Here is a 17,379-nt window from a genome sequence, read left to right as displayed (position 1 = left end):
AAAACAATTTACTTTAAAATATTGTCCTGTGTATTGCAAGTTAAAAGACTACAGGAGGGCTCTCTAGGGACAAAGAGACTGGGGCTGGAACAAAGTGGGACATCTGAAATAAAAATAGTGGAATTCAACATGCGCCCTAAATGATGTCGCTCAGACAACAAAAACAATGCTTGCTAAAATTAAGCAGCAAGTACATGGGTTTGTACAGGTTTGGCTAGACATGAGAAACACCTCTCATAGAAATTATTCCTCTATGAGAGTGCCCATTTAAACTTAGCATTTGTAAAAGGTAGAATTTATGGCTGATTTGTTGTATTGGATAACGATAGATTTTACTGGTGTTCTTAAAAAATGTCCATTAAGTGTATAATTTTATAATAAGAAAGAAGAAAAGGAAGAAGAAATAAGGAGAAAAAAGAAGAAAGAGAGAAGAAACAAAAGGAAGAAAAGCATTTGTGATCGATTTAATGAACTGTGAATCTTTGTACAAAGTACATGGGCGGTAGGTGTATGAGAGACGGGAGGAGCATCCAAGGTTGATTAAAATTGTTGGGGTAAGGAAGAGGAATGCCAAACTTATTCCTATTGTATGGCTAAACTGAATAAAATAAATCCAGGGCCTTAAACCTGAAGGTCAGTTTTAATATAATATCAAAAACCAATTTCCACTTGTTTGTCAGATCCATTTATCAAATCCATTTACCACAATTACATCCTGTAGCCTTGCCGGTCCTGTGGGCTAGTACCATGGCCTCTTCACACAAAAAAAGGGAGGCAGAGCTGGAATAGCTGAGTTGGGTAAAGTATACAGGGGTCAGAAGCAAGTGTCACAGGCTAACATGCTGGAGCTGCAGGAAGTACCAAATTACCTCCAAGTCTGTCTGCTCAGCCAGAAGGAACCTGATGAGGGGGCATATAAGTCTGTCAGCCTATATGAGCAGAATGCACCTACCTGATTTTGGATGGAGGAAATGAGTAAGAGTTGCTGCTAAAAACAGTGCCAAGAAAGTGATAGGGATCAGCATCCAAAAACAGTGGCAGACAAAATGCCTTCACTGCCAAATCAGTCCCACAACTCAGGGCTGTAATGGTGCTATTAGATTGCATGGGGTTACCGCTGCCAGGCCACTGTTACCAGCCAAGGCAGGTTTATAGTCGGGCCAAACTGCGTCATTTTACATGAGCCTCACTGTCCATTTTATTAGGGCTGCCCCCATCCAAATAGTGTCCTAATTGACTTGAGGTCATTGGTTGTCACATGTTAATGAAATAAATTGAATTGTTTAAATATATCTATTTTTAGTTCTGTGGCTTATTCATCATTTAAACCAAAATTAAACATTTCAGTCAATTATATTTTGGCAATTCCCCCCATAAATTGATCAAATATACACAACAGCCAATGACAACATCTCCAATCTGACTGGCTGACAAGTAACCATTATATATTTATACTAACCAGTATAGTAGAGAAAGAAAGCAGAGTCTGTCTGTGATGATGCGTATTTGCTCTCGGAAGGAGCTCAATAATATAATGCAGCGATCAAAGCAATACTTTTCTCAATGGCTGTATTTTGAATTGCATTTCAGTCTAGAAAATAGTTCTTATACATGTGTTTAAACATGTATTTCATGGTCAGAATTTTTAATTCCTGCCAACAGACTAGAATTCAGCTTTAAAACTGGCCCCTCATATGCCAAAAAGTCAGAGACCACTGCCTCTGGTTCAAAAGAAAGAAGACCAAACAGCAAACAAAAAAGATCAGGGGTGAAGTACAAGACGAGGAGATGATGCAAGACCACAGCCATCCTCAATCCGCCACGAACAAAATGACAAAACTAGAAACGCATTGTGTAGAGTGTAGAGAGGCGTTGAGACTTCATTTACACAAACTTTATATCCATTGAGCTTTAAAGTGGCACTGGCAGGAGTAAGTGATAATGTGAACCTAAATTGCTCATCCCCAACCTCAGACAGAGAGAGCCCAAAGCAACAATTTAAATCTAAGAGAGGGAGACAACCAAAACAAGACTGTCATGGATCAGTCCGTCAGCGTGGCAGCACCAAAGGAACACCCCATCCCCCCAGTGACAGAGTCTTACTTTGTACTGTTACTTTGATTAAGCACTGAAACACAAAATTAGCCATCCAATTCATTATTCATGTTTGCCTTCCATAGATAGCGGAAGGTGCTGTGCCTTGGTGTTTTTGTGGAGCACCTTAAGTCAAGTGGATGTAAATAGGCATTTAGACAACAGAGACAGCTCTATGTGCTGGATTGATCTCAAACTAAACAGCCATTTAGTTACAACTAGTTGTGACTGGTGCTGTCAAAATGACACTGATATATTCCTGTGCATAGGAAGACAAACCAATAGAATAGGAGATATCTATAGTTTAGGCAAATGCGTTTCTAGGTAAACATTTATTTTAAAAGATCTACACATTATGGTGTATGACAGTCAATATGTGGCTGTTCCAGGCCTTTCTTTTTTAAGCACATATTATTTGACCTCAGGTTACCAGAGATGGAAAGGTATTCTCACTGTAGTTTACATCGCTCGAAGTTATGAAGGCCCCATTCTAAGCAAATGAAAACAAAGATTCTTGTTTCATGTGATTATACACAAATTAAAAACTAATTATAAATATTATATTTAAGTTCTTCCAAAAGATCCCTTTAAATTCTGCACACTAGTCCTGTACAAATTGGTTCAGGTGGGAGAAGGAGAAAATACATTTTAGGAACACCTCAACTTAAAATGCATTGCAGTAGAATCCCATCTCGTCTTATATGGTAAAACAAAACTGGTGCTTGTTGTTGGGCTATTGGATTGGATTTAATTAGATTGATTAGAAGTTGAGGACAATGTGCCCAGACACATTATACACTAGTTGATATTACTAGCCTGTAAATAATAGGGGAGAATATATAATGGCATCCAGAGTTCTGAAAGCCCTTTTCATTTTTCTTACAGACAACTAAAGCAGCTGATAGATGGTAGCTACGGCTTTAATGTGCATTACACTCTCCTGGTTAAACAATCAGCACCGACAATGAGAAACTTTCTGTGTTGTCAACCACACAGGACTGTGCATTAAGTCAACTCTCAAGAGGCACTGCAGGAAGAAGCAACTCGTCAACAATCTTAAAAGCCCGTTTCTCTGCTGCTTACGTGAATTCAATAATAAATCAATGAGGGTTTGGTTCCCGATTAAGCATTTTCTATTTGCTAAAACTATGATACACACCTTTACCTAGAAAGTCTTCACAGCTACAAACTCCAACCTTATCAGTATGGGAGCTGCAGCTCGGCTCATTTTGCATCTCTATACCATCTTAATGTTGTTTGAATGGTTTCATGTCATTACATTAAGGCAATATGAGCATTAAACATATTTTGATGAAGTAATACAAGTGAAACATAAGATATACCATCTTTATAATAAGTGATTATTCACAGAAACAAGTACAAAAGAGACAACTGCAAGGACACCTGTGCTAAAGACACAGAGTCCTTTTGTATCGTGATAATCCTGTACTGTACCTGACAGGGTTGCTGGTAAGGGAGACACGCAAAGAGTCTAGACAGGCAAACAGGCGTTCGTCCATCACCCCTGACTTCAGCTCTCCCAGAAATTCCTGAGGAGACACTTGATGGCTGCTTCTCAATGTGCCCTGAAAGACGGAGAGGAAGAATAAATCTCTTTAGTGGAGCCATGGAAATGTGATCCAATAACACAAGGTCAGGAAACTGTTAACAGCCAATAAACTGATTCCACTAAAATTTGACATTTATGGGAAAATACATTTAAAAATAAATAAAGTTGTTGTATGAAGTCACAGTTTAACATTATTGTTACTTGATCCTGAGCACTTTCAACCAAATTCTATAAGTAAGGCTAGGTTTTACATTGAAAATGAGTTTTTCATATTCACACATCTGTTGGAAAATCGTTAATAACTATTAGATGAAATGAGGTTTTAAGTAAACTCCAAAGACTAATTGCCACACTAGAGCATATGTGGTTCAAATTGCCATTGACAGCTATTCCCTCAAAGTGTGAAAAGTGCGGCATCTACAAGCACTGTACGAATCATGTGTAAAAAGGTGAATCTGACATGTAGTGTAAAGAAAAGTATGTACAAAAGCGATATATGAATGAAGTCTAGTCCATTTACTAGCGCAAGAAGAAAGTAGAACCTGCACAAGCCATATAATTGAATGCAAAATTGCCTACTTCTGTTTCTGTACCTTTAAAAGGATGAATCAACAGTTTCTTATGGAAGCTAATGGTGTGTGCTTTTCCATTTCTTGTCTGGTCAGTTGAATTAACCACAAGTGGATCAAGGTCAAAGATGAACATCAGAAATCAGGCTCTGAATGCTTATATTCAAAAAACTTGAGAGGTAATTAAGAGGTGTAGAGTAGATTCATGAGGAAAAAGATTCAATGAAAAAAAGTAATGCACTTTAACGCAATGCACTATGTGGCAGCTGTATTCATATTTAGACATAACATAATTCAAATTATCCTCAACGTAATGGATTTTTCATTTTATGAATTATATTACATCAAACAAATCTCATCACAAGGGTGTAAGAGACATCCCTGACCTGCATCATTCAGCTTTTAAAGGATCAGAATAAGGACAAATAACCTGAAACCTTTCTCTCCCTCTGCCTTCTCATCAGCCAACAATCATTTGATTCAAGAAGCAGAAACAACAGATTTATTTTTCCCAAAACAGACCAACTATTAGCATGTCAAAGAAATGGATGACCAGCTATGGGTCAAAGGGACAAATGGGCGAAAAGGATTAAGACCTTCGTTCTTCATTTTAGAGTTCAATCAACTCCAACGGGATTTCCTTTGATTAACATTTGACTATTACTTCTCTCGAAGGAGGAAACATTACAGAAGTATAATTATCACCATGGTATAAAAGCTTCCTCACACCATGAACTCTCTCTGGAACACACATCTAAACACTGCGATCCTCCCCCTTTCACTTCTCTTCTTCAATTAATAAAAAGAGATATATTTCGTAAACTACACCTGCTTTCAATCTTAACTAAAAACCTGCTTTTACCTCTTCCATTCCTTCTTTAAAGTCTGAAATCATACATGTTCAACTAATAATACTGACTGGTTAGTTCATATTATTTCTCAGCTGTTTTTAGTTTTTTTTGCACGATTCTCAGATTTTAGGTAAGTTGAAATATGTATTGTGAGGCTTGCTCTTGGAGACTTTTTCTCTCCCCAATACTTTTCAGGTTTCTATATCGTTTATTTATGGGACCTGGTGGAAAGGGTGAGTTTTTTGTGTAAATTCCAATTTAAGCAATTTTAAAGGTTCATAAAGGATTATAGCCTCCAGCTAAAACAAAGGAAGAAGATTGGGAATGCATATGCCCGGCCTTTCGAGAATAAAACAGACAGATCCGTTGGGTAAATCGCCTTCGGCACTCGGAATAGTTGTTTGTCAATCTGCACAACCTTTAGGCACATCTCCTCTATTTTGTAAGCTGAGTCAAAAAAAGATAAATCAAAAGATTAGAACTTTTCAATTATTATAATGGCTATGTTTTAAAGTTTTGTGCTGTTTGGCCAACATCAATCCCTTCAAGCGAAAGTTAAGTCATCGTAATTGCATTATTTTGCATCAGCCCACAAGAGACAGACAGCCATTACTTCTGAGGGCCTGCTGAGAAATCAACAGCAGCGCCAATGGATAGTCTGAGCTTCCAAACACTGAAACACTGCAGAGACATTGACAGATTTCCAAGTGCTGAATAGCTGGGAGAAATGATAGCGCCAGTTGCCCCGTAACTACACATCGTCTCCAGGAAAACAACCCCAGTCTATCGGGAGGAATGTTCCAGCACCAACCACCGCAGGTTCTGACCAGTCAACCTCAAGCCACACGATGACTCACAATAGCCAAGTTACTTTCTACCCGTGACTGGGTTGATGTCAAGATAAATGATTTAAATCTTTAGATTTCATTCATAGACAGCTTGGCATGTGATAGTTTGTATAACCATACAATACACCAGCTAAATATATGTACACTATACTAGAATTGCTACTTCTGCTACTGTTATTTAAACAGTTCGTTTGACAACCATGCATCATTGATTAGCATAGTAATTTTCATCCTTTGTTTGAAATAATATAGAAATTATTGTCTTTCATTTGTCTGTTTGACACTGTGTCATCCCTGGGATCCATTGAACTGGAAATCACGGATTCTTATATGAGACTAATGAATTTAATCAAAGTGTCTAAATCTGCTCCAATAGTAGCTGGTGTGTTAAGATCTGCCATAAAGCCAACAGGGTAAAACAACCACCTGCAACTGCTCGCACAAGCGTGTTATGGTTGATGAGATATTGTCAAATTTAACATCAAACTAAAATGAATCTTTGCACATCAACTGTTCTCTCATCAAATCCCCAACAAGCACATCAGTGAAGTCCCGTCTATTCATTCACACTGATTTCTACTTATCTTTCAAATCACTGTGTGGGAAAATGATGGTAATGGAGCAGCTTATTTCCCCCTATCTCAGTCAGTCTTTTCACTGAGATCTCTGTTTTTCTCTTCGCAACGGGACAGTGAAATCGAGCAGGACCACAATGCCTCAGTGTTTACTTCAACATGCCATGTTTACTTTCTACAATGTGCATTTACCTTGTTTGACTTGGTTTTGGGACATTGAGGTCCTGTCTCATGTTTTCTTATACTAGCTCATTAAAGGTCTCTCAGGTGTACCTCTTATTGCACATGCAACCAAAAATCTGTGATGCGCGACCAAAAAATGTCCTTGGTGGCAGCGCTGCACCTCACATTTAGCTGGTCCATCTCTGTATTTTAGCGAATTGGGTCATTTCCTCATCTCATGTCTTCTGCAGAGTTTACACTCACACACACACACACACAGGCCTAAGGCTGGCCCCGCCTCCACTCATTCACACACTGACTTATGTGGTCGTTGGGGATTGGATGAGAGTACCGTTGATGTGCAAAGATTCATTTTAGTTCGATGTTAAATTTGACAATATCTCATCAACCATAACCAGTTGCGCGAGCAGTTAAAGGTGGTTGTTTTACCCTGTTGGCTTCATGGCAGAATTTAAGGATACAGCAGCTACTATTGGAGCAGATTTAGACACTTTGATCATTCACACACTGACACATGGACAGTGAAGCTGTGAGAGGTGGTGAATGAGGCGGTAAATGTCGAACAGTGGCGACAAAAAGTGTGAATACAGGGTTTCTTCAACGGACTGCCAATAGAAAACGATTAGTGCTGCTGCTTGAGGATTAGAGCAGAATAGTGGTTCATTTGTGCCGTGTCAGAGTCTCTGTCTGAGTGTCCTCCCTCCACACTCCTGCTGACCTGCGCTCACTTTTACACTTTAACAATAAATTCCAAAATGAATCACAAGTTATTATGACCTGAACAGTGCTGAAGTTTACTTTAAGTTTGTTTGATTCGCTCCAGAGTTTATGAGACACGTTTATAAACACATTGAAAGAAAGTCCAACATTTATTGAATATTGAATATCTATATTGAATCAAATCCAAAAATTTAAATCAATCGAGAATTGAAACGATTTGGGAAATCAGCGGCCAAAAGGCGCAGTGAAAATGTTTGGTTGCACCTAAATTATGTGCTGGTGTGCCATCTTTAGAAACAAGAGCATTTTGGGAATAAAAAGGTTGAGCCTTGTTTTCAAAGACCAATTATTTCATCTCAATTTTCAGTCCAATAGACTTAATAACTAAGACTGAAGAGAGACATTCTGAAATTCTTTCTAGGCCTTTTAAAGCCAACAATAACAGATGACAAATCAACAGGGGGGTCTCCAAGAGGTAGAATAGTTATTTCAAGACTACCTCTGCCAAACAATACACAGGCAAAGGTCAGCAATTACTTTGTGAAACAAAAAACACTTGTTTCTCTACAAAGCTATCTGCCAAACTCATAAGCCCAAGCCATACTTGATTACGTCAGCAAGGGACATACATCAATTCAGGACCTAGTATAAAAGGTTGATTGGCAAAACAGTCTTGTGGTTGAGGACGGTGTGTCAATAAATTGGTGGAATTGAGCCTTTTGGTGAGATGGAAACTATACCTGCCCAGCCAAAAGGAATTAAACTAGAGATGGTACTGAGATGATTGCATACCTCCGCCAATGCCCAACAGGCCCCTTATGAAACCACATTTGAATTTGCTAGATCCAGGCTTTTATTTGATCTGCAATAAATTGCACACAGTCATAGATATCAGTTCCCTAAATATGCCACCCTTTTGCCAATATTCCCATTGTTCCACCAAGTTTCGTGGAAATTCATTCTGTAGTTTTTGTGTAATCCTGCTGACAAACAAACAAACCAACCAACAGAGCAAAAAATAACATCCCTGGCAGAGGCAATAATCAACTGGGAAAATACCTGTCATCTTACCATACTTGTGCAAATACAGCACAACATAGTGTACCATAACCTTGATCACATGACAGCCTGGACATTCTCAGAAAATAATGGTTCTGGTTTTACCATGCCATGGTCTTGAGTGATTGAAGAATTGAAAGTAAAATGAGATCCAGGCTGTGGTGCATCTTATACCCACTATCACAATATATCAACTGAGTACTTATGACATGAGAAAGATACCTTATATCAGTAACCTTATTTTCACAACTTCCCTCACTAAATACTTAGTTTACCACGTTTCATGTAGTTTCTGATAAAACTGCTGTTTTGAAGGACTTAAATTTGCTGCCTTTTGGCCAGTGGCCGCTTAAATTTTTATCATGCAGGTAAACAAATGCAGGCATAAACAGGCTGGTCCCCATGGTGACTAGAGATGGAAAGCCTAAGGCAACTTTGGAGGGATTTCTGATTATAGCAAACATAATAAATGCTACATTTATTTACAAGACGTTGTGCCAACCTTACAACCTAACATGTAACTGAGAATCTTGAATTAGTTTTGCAATGCAACCTGCTGTTGCTCTCTCTCTCTCTCTCCTTGTCTCTCCCAAACACATAGGGCTGAGCAAATTGACTTCAAATCAATATCATGATTATTTCAAACCTTTTCCATGATTATGATTAATGAACGATTATTTTATGCCCAGTCCTACAAACACATTCACAGACTAGTCTGTAATAATTGGAGTGGTTGTCAAGGGCACCAGGAAAGATCCTGCAGCATCAGGGGACCATCAAAAGCTTCCATAAAATGTTCAATGTCCTCAGCAGACATGCATTTAACTACTTCAGCCTGACCAATATAGATTTTGGGGAGCCAATGGTGGTACTGACTATCGAGTCAAAGAATTCTGATACTGATATATCAGCCAATATTCACATAAATAAAAACAAACAATTGGCGATGATTCCTATGATGTCGTTATCAAACCCATGAGACAAAGAAATGTAATTTGAGGCTTGACATTTGATATTTTACAGATTAACCTTATAAATAACGATGGATGAAGAGAAAACACAAATACAATCAAACACATAGAACTTGAATTAAGAAAATAAACATGTTTTTTTGATGTGAAACATGTTTTCATAACAGTGCATATCAACAAAAACCTCAATACCAATATGTCTGTGAAAGCCTCATTTTGGCCCATTTTTATCATCAACTGGATAAATCGGTGGAGCTTTGTGCATTTTTACAAATATGTCCCAGTCCAAGTGTAAATACATCTGGTTGAGACAGCAACAGCAAAACAAATAAGATTACACTGGCTTGTTACCCAACATACCCCGTTTTTGAGACTGAATTATTGAATTCAATCCCTCCTCCGTCTCTGTAAGGCCAGGTCTCATGTGGAACATAATTTTTAATGAAATCATACATCATTCTTAATATGTGCCCAGAGTATAGTGTTCAATAACATGCATTCAAAAACTCACCGTTTTAGATGCAGTAAAAATATACTGGATGACCATTTCTCTCTTTGTGTTGAGGTCCTTTTCTCTCAGAGGAGTCTTTTTTTCCTCATTCAAGTTCATGTCCTCCTGGAAAAAAAAAAAACACAAAGAGACAATGAATTTATTTGAAATGTTATTCTGCATCATTCTTATTTATAAGACAATAATGGATGGGATTACACATAAAAACAATTTTAAAAATACCACACAATTCCTTTCACATTGCATTTAGTTTGCGTGACATATTTGAGGGTTTTACACGACAAGTTGAAAATGTTGATGACAATGTTCGATGACAAAGCAACAAACCATCATCTTTTCAAACAGAGCCAAGATCTCTTTTTCCGAGGTGATCTTTGATGACATTTCCTCAAACGGATGTGAGGTGGATGTTGAGGTGGACGATGAGGAAATCGACCAGTCATTGGGATTGTGTTTCGGGTGTGATAAGGGTGGCCGCTCCTTCTTACTGCCCGGGATCCGAATACTGGCAAATCTGTCCAGCTGTAGAAACAACAGAAAAAATCTGATTACAAAAAGGGACAACTCCGCAACAGTTTTTAGTGTCAAGGTGATGTAAATGAAAGTTGTGTTATATTATGAGTATATCTACATGATTAATACTAAGAAGAGAGTAGATGAAACAATTAGCCTCTTAATTAGTTAGAAAAAGTGTGAGCTGTGAACAAAGCACATACAGAGAACATCTGTTTCACACATGTTGAACTAAAGCACTGTCTAGAGAGGAAGTAGAGCCAAGACATGAGTTAGTGAGAAGAGCAGTCTGTGCTCTGTCATGTGGATGATTCCAATGTCTGGCAATGAAGACCAGTTTCATTGCCACTCAAGACAAGAGACAGGCATGTTAGATGACTGTGATGTTAGATGTTACAAAGACAACCAGGAGAAGAGAAAGCACACAAGCTACCCAAATCTTACCACATCATCTGTGATGTTTCTAAAGGGTAAATGCTACAGGTGGGGAACAGAACAAAAAAAAGAATCAGGCTTTATACAGAATCTGCATTAGAAAATAATAAGAACATGTTTTAGCATTGCAGGAGGACAGGACAGCAAAAACATTGGGTTTATTTCAAAATTTAACAAAATAAATCATTTTTCCTGACCACACTGGCCGTCTATAACAAATATGACCACCTTTAATCTAGATCAACCACCAACAGTCATACCTTGTGGCAATAACTCAACCACAGAGCTAAAAATTCTCATGTCAAAGCTCAACATTCCCTACAGAAAGAAAAGTGGTGCAGTTTTATTCACCAAAGTTTTCATGTCTAACCCATGGGTCATGTTAGTCAAAATCAACAACAGTAGACATTTAAACAAAAAAATATCTGCCTGAAGTTGCTTCTCTGACAAGTCCTGTCTGCAAAATATATGAAGTATCCACTTGAGCAGTGGAAGAGATTGGCATTTGTCTGCTTGGGTTCTTGCCGAGTAAGTTTTGTCTGCTGCTTTTTCTGCAACAGAAGGTTTTTTGGTAATTTAGTTTGTTTGTGTTGCTTTGTAGTGTTCTAGGCAGGTTGCCATCTGTACTTCAAACTTGTGTCATAGAGTCACAAAAGCCAAAGGAATAATCCTAATGAGGAATGGGGAGTCAGTGTGTGAACAGAAAATATCACATTTCTGAATGTTGTCAAAATGAAATGCTGAATTGAACCAAACACCAAAACTACATAAGGTGAATCCCAACAACTAGACAATAAAACCACAAGCAACGATTTCCAGGTTCAAGCCTTTCTGTGCTCAACAGAAGGAAACAGCTCAATCAGATTAAATTAGAGTCACAAATGACAGCAAGTGTTTGAAGCCTCACAAAAGCTGAGCAATCCAGCTTGTTTCTTACTGTTAAAGTTTTTGCACACAAAGCTAATTTTACACATAATCTACCCAAATGACATTGCTCCCATTATTAATTAATGTATATCCACTCATTTCCAATTTTGGACCTAAACTAAAAACACACTGAATAATCAATGATGTATTGTACGACAGACTGCAAACAATATTAAATATATACACTTTACAATATACATGTTCAACAGCATATCTCAGCAACAACATTCACATAATGCAAGAGCACAACAATGTTGAAGCAGAGGGCCATGGAAACTCTGCAACAGGACAGCGTGTACACAACAAAAGCTGCACAATAGATGACCACGGTGAGACTGTTCAGCTAGACATTAGTTTGTCTGAATGAAAAAAAATCCTTTGTTATACAAATTAAAATATGTCCAGCAGCTGTTATTATTCACAACAGATGATGTTCAAATCAATAATACTCGAATGTAGTAGAGATCACACAATTAACCAATGAGTTGATCAACAAAGGCGCGATGGGCCTCTTCCACCATCTTCTGACATTTTATGACAAAACAACCAACAGGAAAATATTTGGCAGATTAATCAATAATGAAAAATCTTTAGCTCCAGGAGTTAATTGTTATTTGGATTCTGTATATAAGGAAACAGAAACATGTCAAGGTCATCTTTCGATATTCATTCCCAGTCATGATTTAAACTGCAGACAAGGGCATGGCTTCATCTGGACTCAAATGACTATCGTGGCTAAAGGGCTGAAGATTACATCGGACAGTGTGCTGGTTGGATAAAAAAATACACGACATGTTAACTTAAAAACAATCAAACATCAAATACAATTGTGGCTAACTTAAAGAAAGCTATAAGGCCATTCAGGTTAACAAACAATACCTTAGTGCTTAGTATGTTTTCCACGATCTCACTCTTGCAAATGTTTGTTTTTAAATTGAAGGAATAGGACGGTCAAATAACAGCAATTTGTAAATGTCAGTGAATACATTTCACTTTCCCGCTATCAACCTGTTCATTTAATTAAACTCTGATAACGTCTTTTTCAATTAAATGAGACAAGTCACCCACCACTAGTAGAGAAAACACCAATTTGTAAAACACAGCACATGCCATCCACAACAGAAAATAGAGGTAGAGAGGTAGAAAGCGGTAAATGCAGAAAAGGAATGCCTCATGGAGGTTGTGGGAACCAAGACAGCAATCCACAGACATCAGAATTTCGAAAAGCTTTATCGCTCAGTCTTAACTTTTATTAACTACACTGCCAAGGCTTCTTTTTTTTTTTACTTTTTAGGATTTAAGGCTATTGCAAACCCCCAGAAGGGCTGCAAACACTTATCAGGAGGGAAATCACTTCACCAATGAATGGAACAATGATACTGCACAATATTAAGTACAAGCCCATTTTTTAAACTCTGGACTTTACTCCCAACTAGATTTGTGTGTATCGCACTGGCTTCAACTTCAAAAAATTATTTGGGCCCTTTTTTTTAGGTTTTAGGTTAATAAAGTCAATAAGGTGTCTCACTTATGTTCAATTTACATTTGCCTATTTGAGCATTAAAATTCTGCAATATTACCCATTAAAACTAAAAACTCCACTATAAAAATTAGTGATATAGAACCAAAAAATATTAAACACCCATTAGATTAATGAGACCATAAAACCCATTTCAAATCCTAAATTGGCAACCAACTGATTTTGGATATGACAATGAACAGTACTTTTATACTCTACTTAAAGGAACATTAAAACACTGCATCTTCTCCTCTTTTATCAGTTTACAATACTCTGGTAAATCTTCTCTCTATAAATTATAGTGAGTCATGACAGTTAATAAAATGAATCAGTGTTGGAAACAACAACAGTTATTTGTAATAACATTATATATGTTTCACAGACAAAAAGGATCAGGGACAGAGAAGCATCAGGAGTAAGCTGTGCTATCACAGGCACTACATGACGACGTGTGTGTATCTGTTCGAGAGAAGAAGTAACAAGATGTTCTTTGGTTGTGTACTTCTAACAGCCAAACAAAACAAAAGACAGAAATTCAAGACAACATGGCCTCCGTGTACTTGGCTGCTTTTTGGTTAGTATATTAAAAGGAGACAGAGGACATAACACATCTGTCAACCTGAGTGAAAATGTGCACTTCTACTCAAGATAATGATGCTTTGCTTCAGTCTTGTTGACAAAACAATGTGCTGCCAAGAGAAAGTCAACAGCATGAAAAGCAATCCCAGTGTTTTTTGGAACAAACAAAACGCTTCCTTTTCACAGTAAAAGCTTTCATATCAGCTAGCCATACAGATGGTGTAGATTAGAGTAGATTGGAGTAGATTCGTTAGGTTTTTAATAGATTAGAAGTTCAACAAAAAAAAGTTAAATGAAGGTTCCCCTTGCTAGATGTATTCCAAGGTTTTCAGCTACATCTCACAGTGATCATCAACCGATGACTTACTCTCAGTTACCATGGTGATAACTCTCATCACAGTAAAGAGATAATGGGGTGTATCCAAAGACCTCATGGTTCCCATAATGTCAAAGTCTGATTTCTGGAAAGGGGGATCATTTGCTGGAAGTCACACTCGGCTCTATCTGCCCTTGTTCCCTGCCTCTCTGTCAATTGTCAACAATATATTTTCCAAAAAGAGATAAAAGCTGCTCATAAATGGGCTGTTCAAGGATGTCTTTGCCAACCTATGGCCTCCATCTACACCAAAGACCTTGAATATGACAGGGGTTACGATCTCCCCAACATAAAAATCACCTGTTAAAAAGTTCAACACTCAGGTCATATGATGACAACTGAGCCACATGACAACTGCGTACGTTTCATCCCCAGATCAAAACCATAAGCTCTCATTAAAATCTCAAGAAAATGATTCAGCTTTACAAAAATACTTTTGCCAAATAAAATTTGCAATGTCAAAACAGAATTTTCATGCTCAAGGTTGGAAGTTGTTCGGAATATTCCTTTATATCCACTTCTTTGTAAATTGTCTGATAACAAGGGACTTGGTTAGGTTAACAGAATGCCACTTTTCAAAATGATCTCAAGGGCTATCAACAGCCTCATGGAGGTTAGGATTCCCTACCAGTCAGTCAAACCTGAACAAGCCTTTCACATTAAATTCCACTAACATTAATTTACCACTAGATGACCTGAATGACTGACAATGAAATATGGTTGTAAAAGTATCTCCCTGTCCAAATGGCTTAATCTATTCTTTTCTATACTCAGCAAAATGATTTATTTACTAAAACAATATGTCAGCATTCCTATTAACATTTTTGTGTGCCTTAATGTTGAATCCATGAAACCACATTAAATAAATGGTTATTACAAAAGTTGTGTGACAGGTTGCCAAGAAGCCAGGGTCCAGTGAGAGAACATACAACCACCACTACTGCAGTCAGGCAGAAATTATGAAAAACGCTTCACAAGTTAAAACACAGACTACAGTGACTCCTTTACTGTTCTTCCATTTGTCCTATCAACAGTTAAAGCCCCAAAGCTTGTCATTTTCATCCACTCTATATACAGTGTGCATATGTCTGCATTACCCCCTTAAGACAGAACACTCATCTTCATAGACAGCGGTTTCTATTAAATATTAGACATTTAGTTAACAGCTCATCTGTGTGAGTGGGAAACAACAGGGTGGATAGAAAATATAAAACATTCCTGCACAGATCTTGGCTACAACTGAAGACTAGAATATCTGAATGGAGGCGACAGGGAATTAACTTGTGGTAGCACCCTCATAAGAATGAGGTCAATTGCTGGTTGAGCGTGCATTAAGTAGATCTGTCATACACAAGTCTCCAGGGCTGAAAGGGGGGGGGGGGGGGGTGGGGGGGTACGACTGTGATGTTAGAAGAATAAATTCTGGCCTTGAAAATGTGACCCCTACATGAGAGCTGTATCCATGGTCTAGTTTTGTTCAAGTAGTATCATCTCTCTAAACCTCCCAGAAGAATACAGCAGACAAATGTCAACACAGACTGGTCTTGGTTTGTAGTAGTAGGGAGCACCTGGATTAGTGTACGGGCTAAACCCTGTGCTAATTTTAACCTTCCCACATGCAAAGCAAAGTCGACAAACATCCAAGGTCGCTGCTCACAAAGAAAACTGACACTACTAAAGATTTTACAGCTGATAAGCTTTCTTAACTACCAGGATCGTGCCACAGAGGCATCTTCTCTGCAACATATGTCACACAGGCAGAAACGTCACCACCCCTGGTCCAATGATCTAGTTTGAAGGCATGATGAAGATATGATGTAAGCAATTAAAAATAAAGTAAAATAATCCCAGATCACAAAACACATATATATATATATATATATGTGTGTAAATATGGAAAAAGTCAAGATTCTTGCAGCCGTACTTTCCTTATAGGGGTTTGAACATTCCTGTGTGTACACATACTTCAAATACCTGTATTGGCAATATCTCCATTAGCACATACTTCTTCACAGTAGCTCCATTTGCACATAGTTCTTTACAATATCTCCATTTGCACATAGTTCTTTACAATATCTCCATTTGCACATACTTCTTTACAGTAACAGCTCTGTACTTGTTCTGGTGGCTGGACATTCATCTCACTGCAGTTAACTTGTTCTTGACCTATTTTGACCTTTTGTTATTGTTGTGCTCTTGTATTTGACTGTTCTGTGCATCAGTTATCTGAGGTTTTCATGTCATACTTACAAACTTGGGTTTGCGGTCTCCTTCATCGTAGTAGGACCCGTGGTGGGACGAGCCCTTCTTCTTCTGAGATTTGCTGTCAAACCTCTGACTGTAACTGTCCATGCTGCTAACCCTAATGTCTCGTGTCCCTGGTTGGCAAGTGTCTGTAACGTTAGCACACACAGCCTCGAACCCACACGGAGGGCGACACACAGAGAAGTCACTTGTAACGTTACCACTCGTGTCCCGAACCAGAAGATTCCATATGTCCTCCACCTCCCGACAGCCCGAGTAGCTAGCTAGCAGCGGTGCTAAAGTATCATTCACCGGTGGCTTTACTTAGCGCTAATCCAATTTACGGACTGTCACGTAACGCTGGAGTTTCCGCTAACGGAGGGAAAGCGCCGGGTAAAACACAACGGCTCCCTGCTATTGACAAATATGATTCTGTGAGTGAAATAAGGTGAAACAACCGTAACATGCAGGAAGGGAGCCGTCAGCCAGGAAACATTAATGTGGCAGATCAGTTTTTGACAGACCCGCGCATTGAGCGCGTCATCGCCGCTTGTTCAATCTAGCCAATAGCATTCGCCGTGGCACAACAGATCGTTCCTCATTGGTTCAGTCTTTTGTGTTTACAGTTGAAACGGCATTTCATTTGCCGGGTCGAGCTGTCAATCAGCGAGGCATCTTGTTAGGGCTGGTCGTTTTACTTAAAGAAAGAAGGAAAGATACAGACAGACAGACAGACAGACAGACAGACAGACCAGACAGACAGACCAGACAGACAGACAGACAGACAGACAGACAGACAGACAAGACAAGACAAGACAGACAGATAAGACAGATA

At 38.4% G+C, this 17,379-nt stretch overlaps 1 protein-coding gene across 5 annotated transcripts in view; it reads right to left on the bottom strand.

Annotated features, from left to right (window-relative positions):
* The window catches only part of LOC117759243 (protein diaphanous homolog 3-like), a 153,625-nt gene extending 136,448 nt beyond the window's left edge, over positions 1-17,177 (bottom strand). For 2 of the 5 annotated variants that reach the window (XM_034581280.1, XM_034581284.1), the window contains exons 1-5: positions 16,551-17,177; positions 10,909-10,941; positions 10,279-10,473; positions 9,952-10,056; positions 3,550-3,680 (exon numbers count right to left, since the gene is read on the bottom strand). In XM_034581280.1, coding sequence (XP_034437171.1) covers positions 3,550-3,680; positions 9,952-10,056; positions 10,279-10,473; positions 10,909-10,941; positions 16,551-16,652 — 566 coding nt within the window. In that variant the 5' untranslated portion in view covers positions 16,653-17,177. The remainder of the gene's footprint in view (positions 1-3,549; positions 3,681-9,951; positions 10,057-10,278; positions 10,474-10,908; positions 10,942-16,550) is intronic. The other 3 variants (XM_034581283.1, XM_034581285.1, XM_034581281.1) reach the window with 2 other exon arrangements.
* Positions 17,178-17,379: the final 202 nt, after the last annotated feature.

Source organism: Hippoglossus hippoglossus, chromosome 3, assembly GCF_009819705.1.
Source record: "Hippoglossus hippoglossus isolate fHipHip1 chromosome 3, fHipHip1.pri, whole genome shotgun sequence".
NCBI lineage: Eukaryota > Metazoa > Chordata > Actinopteri > Pleuronectiformes > Pleuronectidae > Hippoglossus > Hippoglossus hippoglossus.
Note: the sequence above shows the minus strand (reverse complement) of the source record. Positions and strands in the feature narration are given on the sequence as shown.